This window comes from Bos javanicus, chromosome 3 (assembly GCF_032452875.1).
Source record: "Bos javanicus breed banteng chromosome 3, ARS-OSU_banteng_1.0, whole genome shotgun sequence".
Classification (NCBI taxonomy): domain Eukaryota; kingdom Metazoa; phylum Chordata; class Mammalia; order Artiodactyla; family Bovidae; genus Bos; species Bos javanicus.
This window is the reverse complement of record NC_083870.1, coordinates 59,957,707-59,978,872: the sequence shown is the minus strand read 5'-3', so window position 1 is coordinate 59,978,872 and position 21,166 is coordinate 59,957,707. Positions and strand designations below refer to the sequence as shown.

The 21,166-nt window shown below is 41.8% G+C and overlaps 1 protein-coding gene across 4 annotated transcripts in view; it reads left to right on the top strand.

Moving 5' to 3' along the window:
* Positions 1–16,373, top strand: part of SAMD13 (sterile alpha motif domain containing 13) — a 54,462-nt gene extending 38,089 nt beyond the window's left edge. For 2 of the 4 annotated variants that reach the window (XM_061411445.1, XM_061411447.1), the window contains one exon: positions 15,211–16,373. In XM_061411445.1, the coding sequence (XP_061267429.1) occupies positions 15,211–15,354 (144 nt within the window). In that variant the 3' untranslated portion in view covers positions 15,355–16,373. Of the gene's footprint in view, positions 1–592; positions 3,242–15,210 lie in introns of those variants that run through there. The other 2 variants (XM_061411444.1, XM_061411446.1) reach the window with 1 other exon arrangement.
* Positions 16,374–21,166: the final 4,793 nt, after the last annotated feature.

The window sequence follows — 21,166 nt, the reverse complement described above, 5'->3', positions numbered from 1 at the left end:
TTTGGTCTAATGTTATAATGTCCCTTTGTGTCATTGCAGTTGAATAACTCACTTCTAAAATTAAATTTAAATAGTATTATGAAAGGTTAACAAAAAAAAGAACTGAGCTAAAAGGTCTCTTGGCCAGATTCCCAGCTGCCCAAAAGCATTTTTCAGAAGGAGCTTTTGCTCAGACTCCTCTGATACAGATGGCCCAGACTGGGGGTGGAGGGTATTCTTTGGGCCTTTCAGACTCTGAAATGGAACTGGCAAGCTCTGAGCTCTGCCCAGGAGCAGGCCCTTTCTCCCAGGAATGACATCAGTCTAGCACCAGTGACATGGGAGTCAAAAGGGGACACAGTTCCCCAAAGCATCTCATTCAGAAGTCCTTCAAGGGAGAAAAGGAACACCGTCTTGTTTCTTCAACTCTGGAGCCTGAGAAATGAATTCCTGAGGGAGTGGAATTTTGCAAGCATGGTCTAGATGCTCAAGTTACTTCATTCTTATGGAAAGGTGATTGGAAAGGAAAAGAATCTGCCTTGAATTATTCTCTGGAAGTGACTTGAATCTTCCTCCTACTTTGAATCTCATATCTTTCCTCTTCTCATTAAAGGAGGTAAACTTTGCAAGGAAGCAACCACTGGCCAGACTCAGGCTGACAAGACCAGCAGCTGCTGTGCTTTTCATGAGGACTGAGGATCAGGATCCTCTGCTATGTTATCCTCTTCCATCACCATGCTTCAGAGGCCTTCAGTGCTTCACCTCCAGTGATCTTCCTGGAAACGAACCCCAAGCAGTCAGCAGTCACTCACCACATTCATCCCTGATGGGAAGACTACAGGCTACCCCCAGCCCAAACACAGGACCCTTTTAGGCACTTCTAGGTCACAGCAGCTGAGAGAGAAAAAGAATGGCCACATCCTTAAATCTCCATAGGGTAGGCTCTGCCCTTCCATGTGACAGAAGCAGGCCAGGAAAGTGAGCATCCTCTAAACCACCTTAGAAAGTGGCAGGTTCAGAAAGGGTAGTACAGTTGCCAAACGCAGCACGTCTTGGTGTGAGAGCTTAGTTTCTTGGCTGTTATGGATGGAATGTTTGTCCCCCTCAAATTCATTTTAAAACCCTAACTCGCAATGTGATGGTGTTTGGAAGTAGGGCCTTCAGGAGATAGATTTAGATGAAGTTTTGAGGCTGGAACCCTCGTGGTGGGGTAAATGCCCTGGAAAGGGAGCTTGCTCTTTCTCTCCGTATTATATGTAAGGATATAGCACAAGGGCAGCCATCTGCAAGGTGGGAAGAGGGCCCTCACCAAGAGCCACATGTTGGCACTGTGATCTTGGACTTCCTGCCTCCAGACTGTGAGTAATAAATCTCTGTTGTTTAGGCCACCTGACCCTTGGTGTCTTGTTACAGCAGCCTAAGCTGACTAAGACACTGACATTGATGCCAGACATGTCCACCATGACATGTGCTGACTTTCAGGAGAATGTCTATCTTCTTGGTATGGTCTCACAATATATTACTGGATATCCTGTTGTTGTACCAACCAGACTAAGAGGTTTATTTCTAGCAGCGTGTTCCTTTGGAAGAGGTCAGGCCATTGATTTGTCCAAAGTGCAGGGATGTCCCATGTTCCTGTGGTATGGAGGGGCAGCTGGATTAGCCGAGGGATCTTTGTGTAACCTCCTTTTCTCTATGCAAGCACAGTGATACCTAATAATTATCTCCCTAAGGTTCCCACTGATGCAGTTATCACCATCAGGTTTTCCTCTGATCAACTTCTTTTGAGCTTCTGTGTGAGCCACAAGTACAGACCAAAAGAATTATCAAGAGGGAAGGCCTAAGAACCTGCCCAGTCCCCTCCACACCCCTGCACCAAGGATCCACTGTCAACAGTGTGCATGTTTGGGGTCCTTTCCTGCTCTGGCCATTCTGTCATGACCAGTGACATGGCTCTCTGTCGGCCCACTGGCCTCATTAACGTTGCTCCCCAGATGACTCACTGGCTCATAAGAGGAGGCGGCACTGGGATCCCTTCCTAGACAAGGCAGTGATTACGGCTATTGCCAACACTGTCTCTCATCCCCACCAACACGGTGGTGTGGTGGCTCTTTTCCCAAGTGTCTTCCAGCATTCAGACCTCTTAGGCTGTGGTGTGAAGGATATGAGTGAGAGTCATGACTCCTGGTTTCTTTCCTTCTGATCAACTCATGGTCATTAGAAGACCCTGCAGGGTTGGCCTTTCTGGGACTCAGATTTCTATGATGAATGTTGAGTTAAACAAGCCGAATATTGCTCAAGTTCCTGCTTTAAGAGCCAATTGTTACCTTGCAACTGGCCCTCACGAAGTAAGCTTTCAATGCACAACACAGGGCAGAACTAGATGATAAAAAATTGGCAGTGGCCCAGGGATGTGCGTCACCTGCTTTTCAAGAGTCAAAGGTAACTTAGGAATTTTACTTTCCTAAGGGTTTAGTTTTTAAGAAAGAACTTCTTGACTAACTCATTCAGAGGCACCTCTACCTTCCTTACATAGAACATTTAGGATAGAGTTTATTTTGTTAGACTCTGAAGGCTGAGAAGCTTCTGACGGTGCTTTCAGTTGCCAATTAAGTCCATCACAGCAAATGCATCACTCCAACTGGACCCTACCTGCCTGTTGTAGGGTAGTCACTTCATATCTTCTTTATCTGACTCACACACTCAGAATGTATGTGAAGAAGATGGAAATGGAGAGCTGCCATTCAGTCACTGTCACATAACTCATATCGTTCAGATCCTCAGACTCACAAGTGAGCGACATCACTGACTCTGTTTCTAGAATAATATGTATCACTAAAATCATTTTTTTTCAGAGTATCATGACAAAATAATATGCAACTCATGGTGACTAATTTTAATCCATTATCTCCTCACATTCTCCAAACCATGTGACTGGAACAGTATTTTACTGTGAAATGTCCAACTGATTGTTAAAGCTGTTCATCTGAAATGCCAAGACTGATCATTCTTTTAAGATGGCTTATTACTAACTTCGTTTTCTGAAGGTTGAGCTTTAAGCCAACTTTTTCACTCTCCACTTTCACTTGCATCAAGAGGCTTTTAAGTTCCTCTTCACTGTCTGCCATAAGGGTGGTGTCATCTGCATATCTGATGTTACTGATATTTCTCCCAGCAATCTTGATTCCAGCTTGTGCTTCTTCCAGTCCAGCGTTTCTCATGATGTACTCTGCATATAAGTTAAATAAACAGGGTGACAATATACAGCTTTGACGAACTCCTTTTCCTATTTGGAACCAGTCTGTTGTTCCATGTCCAGTTCTAACTGTTGCTTCCTGACCTGCATACAAATTTCTCAAGAGGCAGATCAGGTGGTCTGGTATTCCCATCTCTTTCAGAATTGTCCACAGTTTCTTGTGATCCACACAGTCAAAGGCTTTGGCATAGTCAATAAAGCATAAATAGATGCTTTTCTGGAACTCTCTTGCTTTTTCCATGATCTAACAGATGTTGGCAATTTGATCTCTGGTTCCTCTGCCTTTTCTAAAACTAGCTTGAACATCAGGAAGTTCACGGTTCACATATTGCTGAAGCCTGGCTTGGAGAATTTTGAACATTACTTTACTAGCATGTGAGATGAGTGCAATTGTGCGGTAGTTTGAGCATTTTTTGGCATTGCCTTTCTTTGGGATTGGAATGAAAACTGACCTTTTCCAGTCCTGTGGCCACTGCTGAGTTTTCCAAATTTGCTGGCATATTGAGTGCAGCACTTTCACAGCATCATCTTTCAGGATTTGGAATAGCTCAACCGGAATTCCATCACCTCCACTAGCTTTGTTCATTCAGAAAACGAAGATCATAGCATCCGGTCCCATCACTTCATGGGAAATTGATGGGGAAACAGTGGAAAGAGTGTCAGACTTTATTTTTCTGGGCTCCAAAATCACTGCAGATGGTGACTGCAGCCATGAAATTAAAAGACGCTTACTCCTTGGAAGGAAAGTTATGACCAACCTAGATAACATATTGAAAAGCAGAGACATTACTTTGCCAACAAAGGTCCGTCTAGTCAAGGCTATGGTTTTTCCTGTGGTCATGTATGGATGTGAGAGTTGGACTGTGAAAAAGGCTGAGTGCCGAAGAATTGATGCTTTTGAACTGTGGTGTTGGAGAAGACTCTTGAGAGTCCCTTGGACTGCAAGGAGATCCAACCAGTCCATTCTGAAGGAGATCAGCCCTGGGATTTCTTTGGAAGGAATGATGCTTAAGCTGAAGCTCCAATATTTTGGCCACCTCATGGGAATAGTTGACTCATTGAAAAAGACTCTGATGCTGGGAGGGATTGGGGGCAGGAGGAGAAGGGGACAACAGAGGATGAGATGGCTGGATGGCATCACTGACTCGATGGATGTGAGTCTGAGTGAACTCCGGGAGTTGGTGATGGACAGGGAGGCCTGGCGTGCTGCAGTTCATGGGGTCGCAAAGAGTCGGACATGACTGAGCGACTGATCTGATCTGATCTGATCTGATTACTAACTTTTGATAATGTTTATGAGGCCACTGACTTACTAACTATAAATAAAATAATTTATTGCTACAAATTGCCAAGTAACACTAACCTCCTCAGATGGAGCAGTAAAGTGGACAGGCCAGTCAGAGCAACTCTGAGCCCTACTCTGTGTCCTAAGTTGTGATCAGATGGACTTCAACTGTCATGATTCTAGACAGACACTTCTAATCAGACCCAAGACACATCCAGGTTTGTGGAGGTGGGGGGAGAAAGGGGTAAAGATTATACAATTATAAAAGCCTTCTTTTGTAATAAAAGTACAAAATTATGATACAAATTTGCTAAGACGAAATTTAAGCTTCCTTAGCTTCATGGTAAATCCAGCTCTGAATTAGACCAGTTAAAATCCTGCAAATTGGAAATAACTTTTATTACCTTGTCAGCATATTACAATACCAAGTACTAGAAGTATTCCAGGTGCTTTGACACATGATATTTCTCAACAGTTGAAGGCTTCTGAAATGCTTAGACTATTTTGTAGCATAATGAACAGGGGAAGTGGCAACTCAAACTCTGCTGATATGTCCTTTAAGCCCACAAAAGTTTTGAAAAGAAAGAGTTAAAAAAACAAATGAGTAATGTTAGCAATAAGAAAACATCCAAAAGAATGGAAAGCAAAACTGATAAGAAACTTCTGAATTTTTTGATTGAATAAAGTAGAATAGATTTCTATAAACCAAAACCCCAAATGATTTTTAAATCATTTGTTTGAAATGAGAAGTTATAAGATAGCCAGGTACATGGTGCTTCTTTGGCTTATTCACTTGTTCAGTTGTTTCTATAGTAGTTATAGCTTTTTCTAACACTTATGAAAATAAATATAAAACTATTAAAACAAAATAATGGACATTATTACAAATATTTTATTTTACTCTAATAAGGCCACCCAAAAGCCTTGTAGGTATAAGAATCATTTGAAGGAAGCACAGAAGATTCTGGGCAGAAGGAGGATTAGATACAAAGTTATGGGGACATGAAAAAATATAATTTATCTTGAAAACTCCTAGTACCTTGAAGTAAGAGATGTGGAGCAGGGAATCCCTGAGGATAAAACTGAAAGATAAATAGGGGTCCAGATAACAGACAGTCTGTTTGCCTGAGAGGGACTAGGAACCACTGGAGGATATTGAGTGGGGAGTACCATGATGAAATTTGTGTTTTTCAAAGATCAGTCTATTGTCAATGTTGGAAAGCAAGGAGACAAAGCACAGGAAATCTGTAATTGTTCCATTGGGGATGGAAAGGAAGAAACAGATTAGAAAGTCTAGGGAAGATGGTCAAAGAATTTAGTAGATCATTGGCAATGGAGGGTGAAGATTTGTCCTGTTTCAGTTCTCTGCCTTAGCACCAGGATTGAGCTCACTGCTCAAAATGGGAGAGGGAAGAGGCTTGGTTGATGACTGCTAGATTTCTAGATTGGTTAGTTGCAAAATTATCCCATTAACCAGGACATCTATGAGAGGTCAGTTCTTTTTCTTTTTTTTTTTTTTAACTTTTTATTTTGTATTGGGGTAGAGCCGATTAATGATGAATGTTGTGATAGTTTCTGGTGAATAGCAAAGGGGCTCAGCCATACATATACGTGTACTCATTCTCCCCAAACTCCCCTCCCATCCAAGCTGCTACGTAACGTGGAGCAGAGTTCTGTGCTACACAACAGGTCCTTGGTGGTGTAGCACTGTATACATCCATCCCAAACACCCTAACTATCCCTTCCTCCTAGCCTTCCCTCTGGGCAATCATAAGTTCATCTCTAAGTCTGTGAGTTTCTTTCTGCTTTGTATGCTTCATTTATATTATTTCTTTTCAGATCCCACATATAAAGAATGTCATATGATATTTCTCCTTCTCTGTCTGACTTCGTTCAGTAGGACAATCTCTAGATCCATCCATGTTGCTGCCAATGGCATTATTTCATTCTTTTTTATGGCTGAGTAATATTCCATTGTGTATATGTACCACATCTTCCTTATCCATACAAGAGGTCAGTTTTAAGAGTTTTACGAGGAATAAATGGATGGATGTAGAGATTGATCCAGCCGGTCAGCTGATGACAGTAGGGTTTCACTGGAGCTGAGGGGAGGCCTGGGAGGTGGAGGACACTTTCCTTCAAGTAGAGGAGTGAATGGGAGGCGAGTGGAGGGAGAACCAGCAGTGGGAGGGTTGTATAGACATGAGGGCTCTTTTCTAAGAGAGGATACTTATTTAGATGCAGGGAAGTAACCAAAATAATTGGATAGTTTAAAATAGAATGAAATTTAGAACAGTTTAACGAAGCAAAATCCCTGAGTATAGGAAAGGGATGAGATCAAAGAGGGTGGAGGGACAAGGATATGGAGAAATTTGAACCCTCGTGCATCACTGGTGGGAATATAAAATAGTGCAGCTGCTACAGAAAACAGTTCTGGCAGTTCTTCAAAAGGTTAGGCATATAATCACCATGTACCTAATCCTGTCCAACTCTTTGCAACCTCATGAACTGTAGCCCACTGGGCTCCTCTGTCCATGGGATTATTTCCAGGCGAGAATACTGCAGTGGATTGCCATTTCCTCTTCCATGGGACCTTCCTGACCCAGGTATTGAACCCATGTCTCCTGCATTGTAGGTGGATACTTTACCACTGAGCTATCAAGAAAGCCTTGAAAAAAGAGAAATCACCATATGACCCAGCAATTCCACACAAAAGAACTGAAAAGAGGGACTCAAATAGATAATTGTACAGAAATGCTCATTGCAGCATTACTCACAATAACCAAAAGGTAGAAACAACCCAAGTGTCCATGCACAGATGAATGGATAAATAAAATGTGGTCTAGATCATAGAGGGCTTCCCTGGTGGTTTTAGCAGTAAAGCAGTGCAGGAGACATGGGTTGGATCCCTGGGTTGGGAAGTTCCCCTGGAACAGGAAATGGCAATCCCTACTCCCCCCAGTATTCTTGCCTAGGAAATCCCATGAACAGAGGAACCTGACAGGCTACAGTCCATGGGGTAGCAAAAGAGTCAGACATGACTCAGCAACTAAACCACCACCCTCATGGAACATACAAAGGAATGTTATTCACGCATAAGAAAGAATGAAGTTCTGATACAAGCTGCAAGATTAATGAACTTTGAAAATATTATGCTCAGTGAAATAGGCCAGTCAAATATTATATGATTCCGTTTATATGAGATATCTTAAATAGGCAAATTCATAGACATACAACCAGGTTAGAGATTATCAAGGGCTAATAGGGGAGGAAGGGGTTATCGATTCATAGGGTTTCTCTTTGGTGATGGAGAAGTTTAAAAATTAGTGGCAATAATTGCATAACATTGTGAATATAACTAATGCCACCACTGAATTGTACACCTAAAAATAGTTAAAATTGTCTTTTTTGTGTTATATATATTTTATTGGGCTTCCCTGGTGGCTCAGACAGGTAATCTCCCAGCAATGCAGGAAACTCAGGTTTGATCCCTGGGTTGGGAAGATCCCCTGAAGAAGGGAATAGCAACTCACTGCAGTGTTCTTGCCTGGAGAATTCCATGGGCAAAGGAGCTTGGTGGGCTGCAGTCCAGGGGGTCACAAAGTCGGACACAACTGAGTGACTAACACTTTCACTTTTCTTTCATATTTTACTGCAATAAAATGTAATGTCAGGTAATATACATGATTCAACTTGGTTGATAAAGTATTCAACTATTATATTTTTAAAAAGAACATGAAAGGGTTAATTCTGATCAAGACTGGTACGTCGTCCTCTGTCCTTCCCGTGCTCTGGGAGCAAGGAAAGCATGTGCACAGAAACAGCTGAGATGTTCTTTTCCCTCGGGGACATTCAGGGAGTTCCTGACAGTTTCTGCTTTTTTTTTTTTTTTTTGCTAACCAAGAGGCAAGCGTCTCTGCTCACAGTGGATAGGATGGGTAGAGGTTTAAAAAGGAGCTAGAGGAGAGAGTAGTGAAGTTAAGAATGGCCACCAAGAGGAAAGGGAAAGGGAGCTGAGCAAGGATAAATAAAAGAACTGTTGATATATTCTCCTGACCCAGCCAAGACGGGCATACTGCACATGTTTAGTGCTTATCTTCATGGTTTCTTGATTCCCACCCCCATCCTCATCCCCACTGCACCAGGTACAGGAATCAGAGAACCTGGATTGATTGCTAAATTGTTCCTGGGTGGAGTGTTCATGGCATGGGCACAATGCAGGACTCAACCATAGAGGGTGATTCGAGAGAGAGCATGTAAAAAGAGTGGTTCCCAGGGCCACCCAGTGCGTGCAGACTTGATACAAAAGAGGAGTCAGCAGGTGACACATTACCCTGGAGAAGGAGAAAGAGATGAAAAAAGTGGGTTTAATGGGAGGCAGGAGTGGGAGAGAGATGAAGATATTGGACCTTCATTGTTACAGAGGTGGGGCGCTCCTGGCTGATGACATAGGTGATGTGATTGAAATGGTTGGTGTACTAAGAGCAGACGTCATGAAAATGGGTATAATAGCTTAACTACGGTAGAGGGTTTTTACTCTATAGTCTAAGGAGATTGGTTGGGGGGTGTTCTGCTTCACTGTAATTCAAGGTCCTAGGCTGATGGGAGCTCTGTCATCTTCAGCAGGACACTTTCAAGATCACTTGGGAACTGACATCCAGTTGGTGTAAGGATAAAGAGCAAGAAGGAGCACATGTGGGTGGTTCTATGGGTCATGCTGAAGAGAGGTCATCCTTTCACTTGTCATTGGCCAGACTGTGGTCACACAGCCACACCCAATTACAAGAAAGTCTGGAAAATGTGTAGTTGTGTGCCCTGGGAAAAAGAGCAGCCCTGCTACAATTGAGCTTTAAAGCCATTCTTTAAAGCATTGGCTGTCTTTAAGTCCAGAGAGGCTAACTTTAAGAGAACAGCTGAAGTGAAGAAGCCATATCTGACTGTACGTGGAAGTCTTCACTTCTAATTCTGTTCCTTCAATCTGTTCTTTCTTCTCTGGGCAGAAATCTCTGTAACCTAGTTTCCTCATTTGATGACATGAGTTTTGTTCCTTTGCTTCATCAGAAATGTGTACATGATTTTTTGGTGTAATAGAGCCCTTTATCACCCACTTTGTACCAGAAGCAGATATCCACAAGGAGATATCCATTACATTACTGAAGGCATAGCCTGCAGAAGGAGCCAACATGGATTTTGTGTTTGATATAAATGATACAGGGCTCCCCTGGTAGCTCAGCTGGTAAAGAATCCACCTTCAATTCAGGAGACCCCAGTTCGATTCCTGGGTCAGGAAGATCACCTCGAGAAGGGACAGGCTACCCACTCCAGTATTCTTGGGCTTCCCTGGTGGCTCAGTTGGTAAAGAATCTGCCTGTGATGCAGGAGACCTGGGTTCAATCCCTGGGTTGGGAAGATTCCCTGGAGAAAGGCATGGCAAACCACTCCAATATTCTTGCCTGGAGAAACCCCTTGGACAGAGAAGTCTGGCAGGCTACAGTCTACATGGTCACAAATAGTTGGACGTGACTGAGTGACTTAGCACAGCACAGCACATAAATAATATAAATGCAAGACCTCATTTGTTTAAGTAACAGCTTCCGACTGTTACTTTAATGAATGAGATAGATTTCTTTTTGAGCCACACATTCTCTGCTAACAAGCTGCTCAGTGTTTTTTAACTAGATGAAGTCCCTCCAATATGTATACTGCCCACCCCAAATTTTCCACCAGTAGGATTGCAAGACAAGCACAGCATCAGCTGATAGTCACTGGTTGATAGTGTTGAGCTCATAATCACTCCACCCATGCTGAGCTGCAGACAGCGGGGCAGCTGTGGGGACAGTGTAGAGGATATCAGCCCCAAAGAGGAATTCCTCCTCAAGAGGTTTTGTCCCAAGAACCATGTAATAAGACTCAAAAGGCCTTAGTGTAGACTTCTGTAGCTCACCATCTTCCTTTCTGAAGTTTTATGGAAATTCTTCAGATAATACACTCTGTCTTGGTGAGGAAGAGTCCTTTAAAGAAATATGGTGAATTACTACAAAGTCCTAGGGGTGCCTCAAAATGCTTCCTCCTCTGATATTAAGAAGGCCTATCACCAGTTAGCGCTTCAGGTCCACCCAGACAAGAACTCAGAAAACCAGGAGGCAGCTGAGGAGAAGTTCAAACAAATAGCAGAGGCCTATGCAGTCTTGTCAGATGCCAAGAAACGAGACAACTATGACAACACCAGGAGGCACTGCATCAAAAGGGAAAACAGAGGAGATGGCAGGGACAAGGATTATTTGAAGGAGGAACTGCGCTTTGCAAGGCCACGCTGTGACTTTCAAAGCATCTTTGAAGATCAAGACTTCTTCTCAGGAGGCTGTTTTCCCACTGACAGTGTGGGAGGGGCCAGGAGATTCCACCCCTCCTTCTTTGATGTGACCCCCATCCCGGACACAGGATTTTCCACTTTTGTATCCGTGGGCTCTGGGCCAAATTCCCCTTCCTCCAGGACATTTGTACCCTTCATAAGCAGTGGAATGGGAAACTTCAAACTGGTCACCACTTACAGCCAGATAGTGAATGGCAAGAAAGTGGTTATAAAGAAAGTTCTAGAAAATGTGGGCTAAAAGACCAAAATGGGAAAAGAACATCTGTTTCATCAGATTCCTCCACGCCATGGGTAAGGAGTTGCTGCTGTGTTCTTTCATAGGGAGACTGCTGTGAGGCTGGTGTGTCTGGTGCTGATCCCAGACAGAATTGGAATCTGAGAATGTGTTGAATTGGAATGGACAGGGTCTGAGTGAGTGAGTGAAAGTCACTCAGTTGTGTCTGACTTTTTGAGACCCCATAGACTATATTCCATGGAATTCTCCAGGCCAGAATACTGGAATGAATAGCCTTTCCCTTCTCCAGCAGATCTTCCTGACCCAGGACTCAAACTAGGGTCTCCTGCATTGCAGGGCAGGGTCTGCTTAGTCCAAATTTTTCATTTCACAGAAGAAGGGACTGATGGGCCAAATGCTCCACAAGGAGGAACTAGGAAGCCACAGAGTCTGGCTTACAGCCTAAGTCTTCTGATTCTAAACTGAACCTCTTTCCCCCTGTACTCTATCTGGGACAGTAGAGACCACCACAAATATGGCCTTCTGAGAGGTGTACAGAGTCCTACCGTCACAAATCCCCCTGACTTCTCTTCCTGACTTCTTTTTTCTACCCTACCTTGCTATTAGCCATTGTCTCTGTCTTGATGGCCCTATTCTCTTCCAACCTCATCATCTTTCTCTCCATACATTCCCAATGGACTATATCAATTAGGCTTAGTTGAAAGAGTCACCTATATATAATGTTGTTAGAGTGAAAAGTAAATGGGTGAAGATTGCTTAAATATACTTTAAAAACTCGCCAGCATTTTATCAAATGCTCAGTAGAAGTCGGGAATTCCACTTCACATGTGTTATCTCAATAATCTTTTCAGCAGTGAAGTACTGCTTTCCCCCATCATACAAATAAGGAAATGAGGCTTAGAGAGATCAAGTAACTTGCCCCAGGCCCCACCTAATAAGCAATAAGATAGTGTCTCACTCTAAAATACAGGCTTATCTACTGAGCTGTAACATCTATTGATTCTACTCATTTATTTTTAGATCTAGGTTCTTGCCCTCATTGGAAATTTACACCTGTCATCTCTAAATCTTACTTCCATGCATGGATATTTCAGGAACTTAAGTAGGCAAGCATTTTGAGTCTTATTGCCCAGCAGGCACTTGGTTATTCTAACATGAAAACAGAAGCAATTTAAAAAGTTTCACTGAAACTAACAAATGATTACCACTTAACACAGAAATATAAACAAAATCCCAAGGTGTGAATTATATTTTTGTTTTGGATTAAGACAAAATCATGGGATGTTTTTGTTTGTCTAACTGGATCTGGTCAGACTGCAGCTCCTTTATTTATATAATACAACTACACTCCAGAGGATCATTTCCTTGTGGAAAGTTACTGATGGAGTCTGCATTAGACACCTCTGTCTTCTGATTTCCAGTCTCATGCCATTCTAGTATACTGTGCTGACTGGCAAAATTTGGGCTTCATTTGCCTTGCAAGCTTTTATAGAAGTTATATAACAAATGATTAACTTTCTTAATCTAATCTAAAATAGGGAACTTTCCTATGTTTGTGATTTTTATAAGACACATTTTTATGTAGTCTTTGAACTTTTTAAATCTCAGTGGATTTTCTGAACTTAAACAAGAATATGCCTGCATCCCATTGGCAAAGGGTAGCTTTCAGGCAGGGAGAACGCGTCCAGAAAGGAAGCAGAAGATGGGTTTGGAATGGGAACACATCCCATTTCTATCAAAGCTTATACTTTTCCACTTAGTAATCATTGAGAACATCCTGTATGTCAGACACTGTGCTAGGTGCCTTATACGAATCATTTTTTAACCTCCCAAATCCTTCAGGGGTTTATTTCCATTTTACAAGCTTGGAAACTGAGGCTCAGGGAAGTTTAAGTCCCTTACCCAGAGCCACACAATAAGTTGTGGAGACAGAGTTCAGTCTGCAGTTTGTTTGACCTGAAAGATCCCATTTCCATTATGCCATCTTCACTCCCTTTCAGTTGAGCTGTAATAGTTATGGTTTAAGTTTTGTTATACATATGAATTCTGTTCATTTCAAAAATTTTTAAATGAGGAATTCCAGATGGAGTTTTCTTTTACAAACCCTCATCCGAGGTGAACTGCAGTGTGGCTACCAGACAAAGGAAAATCAAATTGGAGCGTGAAACATAATTTTCCATTTTGTCTTAAATAAAATCCAAATTTCAGCATTTTTCACAGACGAACTTGGCTTTTGACAGAAATGCTGAGTTGTAGAAGGACTTTTTGCCAACAAAGATATAAAAATTTTCATTTTCAGTTAGTCAAGGAAGTTTTCTTGTATAGAAATGAAAGCACTGTCATCTCTTCCTGGTGCCTGTTTCAAATATGTGGTAAGTTAAGTACAGGCAAGCAGCAGCAAAGGAAAAATGGAGAGCAGGGAAGGCTTTGCTGTTGTGTGAAGCATCCCCAGTGAATCCCTACTCATCTCAGGGCATGAGGTAGAGCATGAGCTTTGCTGTAACCTGTGATTCAGATTCCTGTGACCTCACAATGCCCAGAGCTGCTACTGCGGTGTCCAGGAGTCAGGGGTCATCTGCCAACTCTCAGGCTTGTAGGTTTTGCTGACGGGACAGTCTTTGGGATTGCTAGCTGCCTAAATAGAAAATAATTAAGATTGAAAAGTCAGTTCCTATGTCCTTAAATAACTGTAAATGAATCCTCTCAAAACTCAATATTCCATACTATCAGCTGAGGAGATAGAGCAATGGACTTGCCTAAGGTCACAAAGTGGGTGTTTCTTTAATGCTGTTTCTCCCACACATTCAGAGCACATCTTCCTCACAGCTGGCGATATACATGAGAGGCTTTGGAGGAATGGCATCCTTGGGGACAGTGTGGGAGGGAGTCACAGCTTTACGTAGCGGCAGGGGCACAAGGTGTCTCCGTGTCTGCCCAGTAGTGGGGGGTGGGGGGAGGGCGGGCGGGAGCGGGTAGAATCATGTACAGCTGTGTGGAGTTTACTGAGCATGCGCAGCTGGTCCATCTCGCGAACCCAGGTTTCCTTGGAAGTAGCTTAGCGAGGCCTCACAATAACGAAGATAAGGTTGTATTCAGCGCTCTTCTCAGTGCTTCTTTTCCAAAGGTTTCAAACTACTTTCTATATTTCGGGTCCTCATCTCTTTCACAAGAAGCTTGCTTTTATGTCATTTCAAAGTTTTGTAGTCTCCACGGTAGAAGTCCGAGGGGTTGGGTCCCTGAGAGGAGGGGGGCCATGGACTGTAAGGAGAATCTGGAAGGGAATTTCCGGTGGGCACAGCCCTGCCCCTCGCTGCCTTATCTGGATTCTTGAGGCTCCACTAAGACGACGCAGGTAGCATGACAGTTGATTTTCGGATTGAAGCAGGATGGTTCTCCTTTTAAAGGGCAGGGAAGAAGTTCTCGGAGAGTGAGTCATTTTTCCAATGCCCATTGTTCTGATTGAAAAGGTTTCAGAAAACCTGACTCTGGCCCCCACTGGTCCATCGAGACAACACATATTTGCTTCTAAGTGTCAAGAGAAACAGAAGTGAGTTATGAGAACATGGGCTTTGGCTGTAGGCAGATGGGAATTCAAATTCTGTACCATTCTTTCGTAACTTCTGGGCAAGCTAAGTTTTTGCCTTTATCCTTGGTTTGCCTATAAAATTAAGTTGATAATTCCCACCTGTCCTAATTTATGGAGTGATTTTGGGAATTAAATAGACAAAAATTCTTCTTAAACTTCAATAATATTTTATAAATGCAAAGTGTCATTCTTCCTTTCAGAAGCTTCGTCTTTGATCCTTCAGGGTACATACTCCAGGCTTGCTGTCAGTTTTTTAAGATGTGACATTTATGATGTGATCTGAAAACAAGATCAGCTATAGATTGTATTTAACTCCAAAATAAATGGTGAAGATGGAAGATAAAAATAAAAGATTACATTTGGGGCACTAGTTTTTAAAAAATAGTAATGTTTTTAGTGTGGAGACAAAAACTTCTTCCTTTGACCTTCCGTTTTTCTTCATTCTCCTTGAACTTTTGGACTTACATGTTGGCTTTACCTTCTGCTTCCATTATAGGAAATTGATGGAAAATCCCTGCTACTGATGACAAGAAATGATGTGTTGACAGGACTTCAGTTAAAACTGGGGCCTGCTCTGAAAATCTACGAGTATCATGTAAAACCTCTTCAGACAAAGCATTTAAAGCACAACTCTTCCTAGTAGTCAAATTGGGGTCTTGGACCTCAAAAAATACATAATGAAAGAATTTGGTTTCATGTGATGAAACTTTGTAAACAGAATACATACATGTGTATATGTAAAGAATTTCAATCAAATGAAACGTTATCCTATGGGATAGACTAGGCAATCCATCGGCTAACCTGAATTCAGCCAGGAGGAGTGAGGACATGCGAACAGGATGGTTTACCTTGTTGACCTAGTCAAATAGAGTGGTCTTTGATGAGATTAGGTACCCTTCCCCACAAGGAGGGTTTTCTTTAGATTACGTTCCCAAATTCCTTGAAAAAAGAACTGAATGGAATGAACATCTTCCAGTTACAGGTGTAACTGACTGTAACAGGGAAGATCAAAAGCAAGAAAACTTGGGGAGGGGGATAAAAGAGAAAGGGATTGCACCTCCCTTGAAGTCCTCTGCTCCTTAGAGCTTGTGTTATTTGGATGGAATTGCCAACACCCTTTTTTATAGAGGGTCCTCCACTTGACCTTATTAAGGTTTCACTGGGATATGCTGCCGTGTTGGAGATGGACGTACATCATGGCCCCTTGAGGAGCAGAACTGTGGCTCTGGAAAGAGAAACTCTGTTGTGTTTGGGGATATCCATCTATCTTCAGTTAGCTTTCATGGGGGTTAATGGTATTTTCTGCATAGATCTGCTTTTAAATTGATTCTTGGTTTCTGAAGAAGACTTTCTTTTTTCACATTATGGTTTGTATTTATAATAATTTGTTTCTGAAGAAATTTGCCAAGAGTTATAGATCAAAAAGCCTTGTTACCAGTACAGAATATTTTTCTATATATATATTCCTTCATGATGGTGTAATATTTTTTTAATTGCTCCAATGCTTTGTTTGATTTCTTATTTGAGTACTTGTTTTTAAGAACTTGAAAAAGTGGGCTTGCTACATCTCTGTTCAAAGAGACATTTGTTCAGTCTCTGTGTGTCAACGCCATATTGAACTGGTGCTTTGTGGTCACAATAAAGCATTGCTTAAGTTTATTCTCCGTGTATTTTTTATCTTTTCAGTTTCGTGCTTCTTTGGTTGGGCTTCAAGGTCACTCCTTGAAACCATGGAAAGAAAGTTAATCCTGCTTTAAGAAATTAATTATATATATAGAAAACATATAGATCTATATGTAGATTTATCTTCTTTATAAACTGAATTGTCTAAGTTAGCCTTATTCCTTACCTGTATCCTACAACTAATTTTATTATCATTTAGGGTATCATTTTAGCCAATGTTTGTCTGTGTTTTTCTATTTTTTGCTATAAGCCAGTGGGGGAAGGGGTGTCACGAATTTTTTTAAATTCCAGTGAAAACTTTGGACCTTCCCTCCAGATGAAAGCTCACATTCCCACATACAAAACATTGCAGAGTTGATGGACTCTGCAAAATTCCCTTTTCCCTCCTCAAGTTAAATAGTCCTTATTTCAGGACTGTTACAATTCAATCTCCTATGGAGATGTTTTTTCTAAAGAAGAGAATGTCCAAATGAGTGGGGTTCAAAACTGTATTCCAGATTAATTCAATTATGGAGTTTATGGTGTGTTGTTTTTGTTTTTTTCGTCGCTTCACCATGTGGCTTGGCTTGTAAAATCTTTGTTCCCCAACCAGGGCTTAAACCTGGGCCCTTGGAAATGAAAGCTCAGAGTCCTAACCACTGGACATCTAGGGAATTCCATGAAATGTAATGCTTTGTCTTGCATAAGTGGGAGAAGTGTTTAAGAAAGAGACATTCTCCATCCTGAAGTTTTCACAGTCTACAGAGCATATAAGACCAAAAGGCAAAATATAGTTAGGTACTGTGAAGTGCCATAGTGTTCAAAGACGAGGACTGTACCTGCTGGAAACCTGCATTGGAAAGAAGTGGCAGGAAATCAAATAGAAGGAAGATGGAAGGAAGAACTTAACCTCTCTGAAGGAGCTTTCCACAAGTGAAGTAGTGATGGTGCTTAAACTCTCTCTACTTCAAAAGGATAGCATGAGGATATCCAAGCCCTCTTCTGTGCATCTATCTAATTGATAGATCCACAGATTTGACTGTGAATGATAAAAAATATTGTCTCCCTCAATCCTACCCTTCTTCTAATTCATGTAAACAAAACAGAAGCTTGCTTCTCTTTATGGGAATGTCCAGATAGAGGGACTAAGTGGTAAGGTCCTCCGTGATTGTTAGGGACTTAAGTTTCTCTTTTTGCTCTATCACACAGCTATTCATTCCCATAATCATTTTACAGCCCAAGACGGCTGCTTCAGCTGTCACCATCACCACTTGAATTCCAACTAGTGGGGAGAAGAAAAAAGGAACATACATCCTTCCTTTAAGAACACTTCTAAGAAATTTAGTAGTGTTACTTCCTCATATTTTTCTGTCCAAAATTCAGTCATACCTAAGCTACAACCAGGGCTTGAAATATCTCTTTTTCTTAGAGCCAATGAGCCCAACTAAAAGTCCCATTATTCTGTAGACAAGGGGAAAGGGATATTAGGGGACAACTTCCTTTACCACTGTCAGCAAGCCATTGAACACTGGGAACAAATGACACTGAAAGTGTGTGTTTTTCTCTATGTATTTTCTATATATTATATTTTCTCTAGATTTTAACTTGGACTCACACTTCCTTCAGTCTCTGGATATTTTTATCACAGTCTCCTTTCGCAGCTATTAGAAACCTTGTTCACTACCCCCAACCTAACTCAACTAAGCTTTAGACCTAACTACTCTATAAATGCTTGTCAGGGAAAAAAATAAATAAATAAGGAAAATATCTTAATTGAAAAGCAAACTGAAAAAAATACAATTATTTCTCAGTCTCTGTTGATAGCTTTCAGACAAAATTAGCAAATTAAAGATAGTCTGCCTTTCTTATACCCGGAATAAAGGCCTATGACAGGCAGGCCTGAGTGCCTTAGCAATATCGTTAGGTGCTTTCATCCCTACTCCTTCCCCGACCCCATCTAGGGAAAAAACAGTGTGACCTAAATAGGCCATAGACACAGTCTGGAAGTACTAGAAATTCAGCAGGTAGACAGCCTTTGTGTCCAGACAGCTGTAAAACCAGAGATGTCTGATGTCTTCTCAGATCACACTGGATTTCTATTAATGTCATCTGGGTCTGCAACTAGCAGCAAATACACATGCAGTATAAGGAAGCACTTCATGAGTATAAGTGGGAATGAGTTTGCCTTGATGTCAATACATTTTGTGTGAAAACTGTTTAATGTTGAATTTGACTATTCTCAATCAGTGGGACAGACAAGATATCAGAATCATGGGAGATTTAAAAAAGTAATTGCCACTCCACCTCCCCTCCCCACATTTGAACCTTGAATTCAGACTCTATGAAGGAAATTTAATGAATTGATTTAAAGACAAGGTCACAAACTGGTTGCTTTTCAGTAGAGTCTAAGCCGACATGTTTTCCTTTGGCCATTGCAGTATGTGTATATTTTTACAACCACATTTATGTTCTTATAGGTGACGCTGAAAACTCCAATTTATTACAGATTCTTTGATTCCCTAATATCTTGCAACCAGCAGCTGCACACTTTTACATTATCTGTTTAGAACCTGATCTAAAGCAAAGAACATATAGAGAGAGCCTGCTTAGAGTAAGTTAACTCAGGAACTAGAAACTGCATGTAGATTTAGTTTAAAAGAAAACAAGCCAGCATATTACATTGGAATGTGAAGCAGGTTTAAGCATCATTTTTTGATGCATAGTGGACAGGATGACAATGAAAAAGAAACCAATTGGCAGCTGTCTCTTCATTTAGTCCTTGACAAATATCCCATGTGAGCATGAATTTTGTCCCTCTGAGCTTAGCATATACCATCAGGGGCATACTGCTCTTCCACTGCATTAGTGAAATGTATCTTTGAAGGAATTTAATTTGGAAAAGTCTAATGACCCAGAGTTGCCCAACCACTCTCATATTTAGAAGCTGAATGAAAAAAGTACTTGCTGATGGTGATCCATCTGTCTTTGACGGTCATTACAAATGGGATCTGCAGGGGTCAGGTCTGGGCGCAGAGCCATTAAGTGTTTTCTGTAATGATTTGGAAGATGAAGTTAAATGTTCAAAGAGCTGACTGCTATAGGACTGATATGCCTTTTAGAAAAAAACTTGTTAATTCTGTTTCTAAACCAGGAACAGAATCTACAGGAAGGAGAGAGAACTCAATGGGTGCATTAATGAGCAGCTTGTTAGCTTCATGCTGTAGCTCTGTAGGCAATTAAGTATTTTGTGTATCATTCCTGGCTAGTAGTGGCAGTGCTATAAAGAGGGAAAGAGACTAAAATGATCACATCCAGGCTCATTTGGCGTCTGTGGCTGCCATGTCTTTGTGAACCTCAAAAAAAATAGTTGTGTCTGTTCTAAAACGGAGGCAGAATAATGGAGGCCCTCTGAGCAAAGCAAGGACAGTCTTTGGGTCCCCACAGTAGGTAGCTAGGTTGATGTCTCTTTACTGTAGTTGGGCTGGGTGTTCCCGTTTACAGTTGTCTTTAGGGAGAAATCACAAAAGCTGGGAATGCCTGGCAATCTCCAAATAAAAAATATGTCCCTCCTCCACAGAATAAGTACATGGGAAGGCCTACCACTTTTATCATAGTAGAGGTGGGCAAGAGGTCAGTGAGAAAATTTGTAAATAATACTGAACTTGCTGGGCCATGGCCTGGGCAGCCAGATCTGCAGACAGCCAAGATAAGAGCGCATGTGCCACATTCAGCACATGCTATCACCTAGGCACCAACCCACAGGGCACCTTGGGTCACAGAACTTAGAGGCCTTAAGCTTCCAGAAATGTCAAGGAAAGATCTGCCATGGGGGTCTCCAGCTCTGTCATGCGTGGAGCATATTTATGGCCAAGTTTTCAAGTTAACTGTCTTCTTTCTGAATTAAAGATAGCAGAATGATTCAGTAAATTGTGTCTCAGTCACTTTTTCAGTGAATTTTACTCTTTTTATATACTGGAAAATAAAAAAAAATTGAAATTAGACTATGAAATTTATTAGATTATAAATACACTTTGAGAAAAACTCAGTAAAACTCTTCAAGAAGCCAGCAGTTCCTGCCTTTAAAAGTGAATGTCTGGGACAGTACCCTGTCTCCTGTGCCAGAACCCAGTGACACCGGTTGAGATGCACTGTGGTGTCGTGGTGGAAGCCCTGGAGCTGCTCCAGGTGTTTACGAGCTTGATCCAGCCCTGCCATTGACTTGACCTGGGAACTTGGGCAAGTTGAATGACTCCTCTTAGCCTCAGATGTCTCATCTTTTCTTCAATGCAAATACAGAGACAGACAAAGCAGTACAATAATGTGAGCCACATATGTAGTTTAAAGTTTTCTAGTAGTCACATTTTTGAAAGTGGAAGGAAACAGAAGAATATATTTCAGTTCAGTTCAGTTCAGTTCAGTCACTCAGTCATGTCCAACTCTTTGCGACCCCATGGACTGCAGCATGCCAGGCCTCCCTGTCCATCACCAACTCCCAGAGTTGACTCAAACTCACGTCTATCGAGTCGGTGATGCCATCCAGCCATCTCATCCTCTGTCGTCCCCTCCTGCCCCCAATCCCTCCCAGCATCAGAGTCTCTTCCAATGAGTCAACTCTTCGCATGAGGTGGCCAAAGTACTGGAGTTTCAGCCTCAGCATCAGTCCTTCCAAAGAACACCCAGGACTGATCTCCTTCAGAATGGGCTGGTAGGATCTCCTTACAACCCAAAGGACTCTCAAGAGTCTTCTCCAACACCACAGTTCAAAAGCATCAATTCTTCGGTGCTCAGCT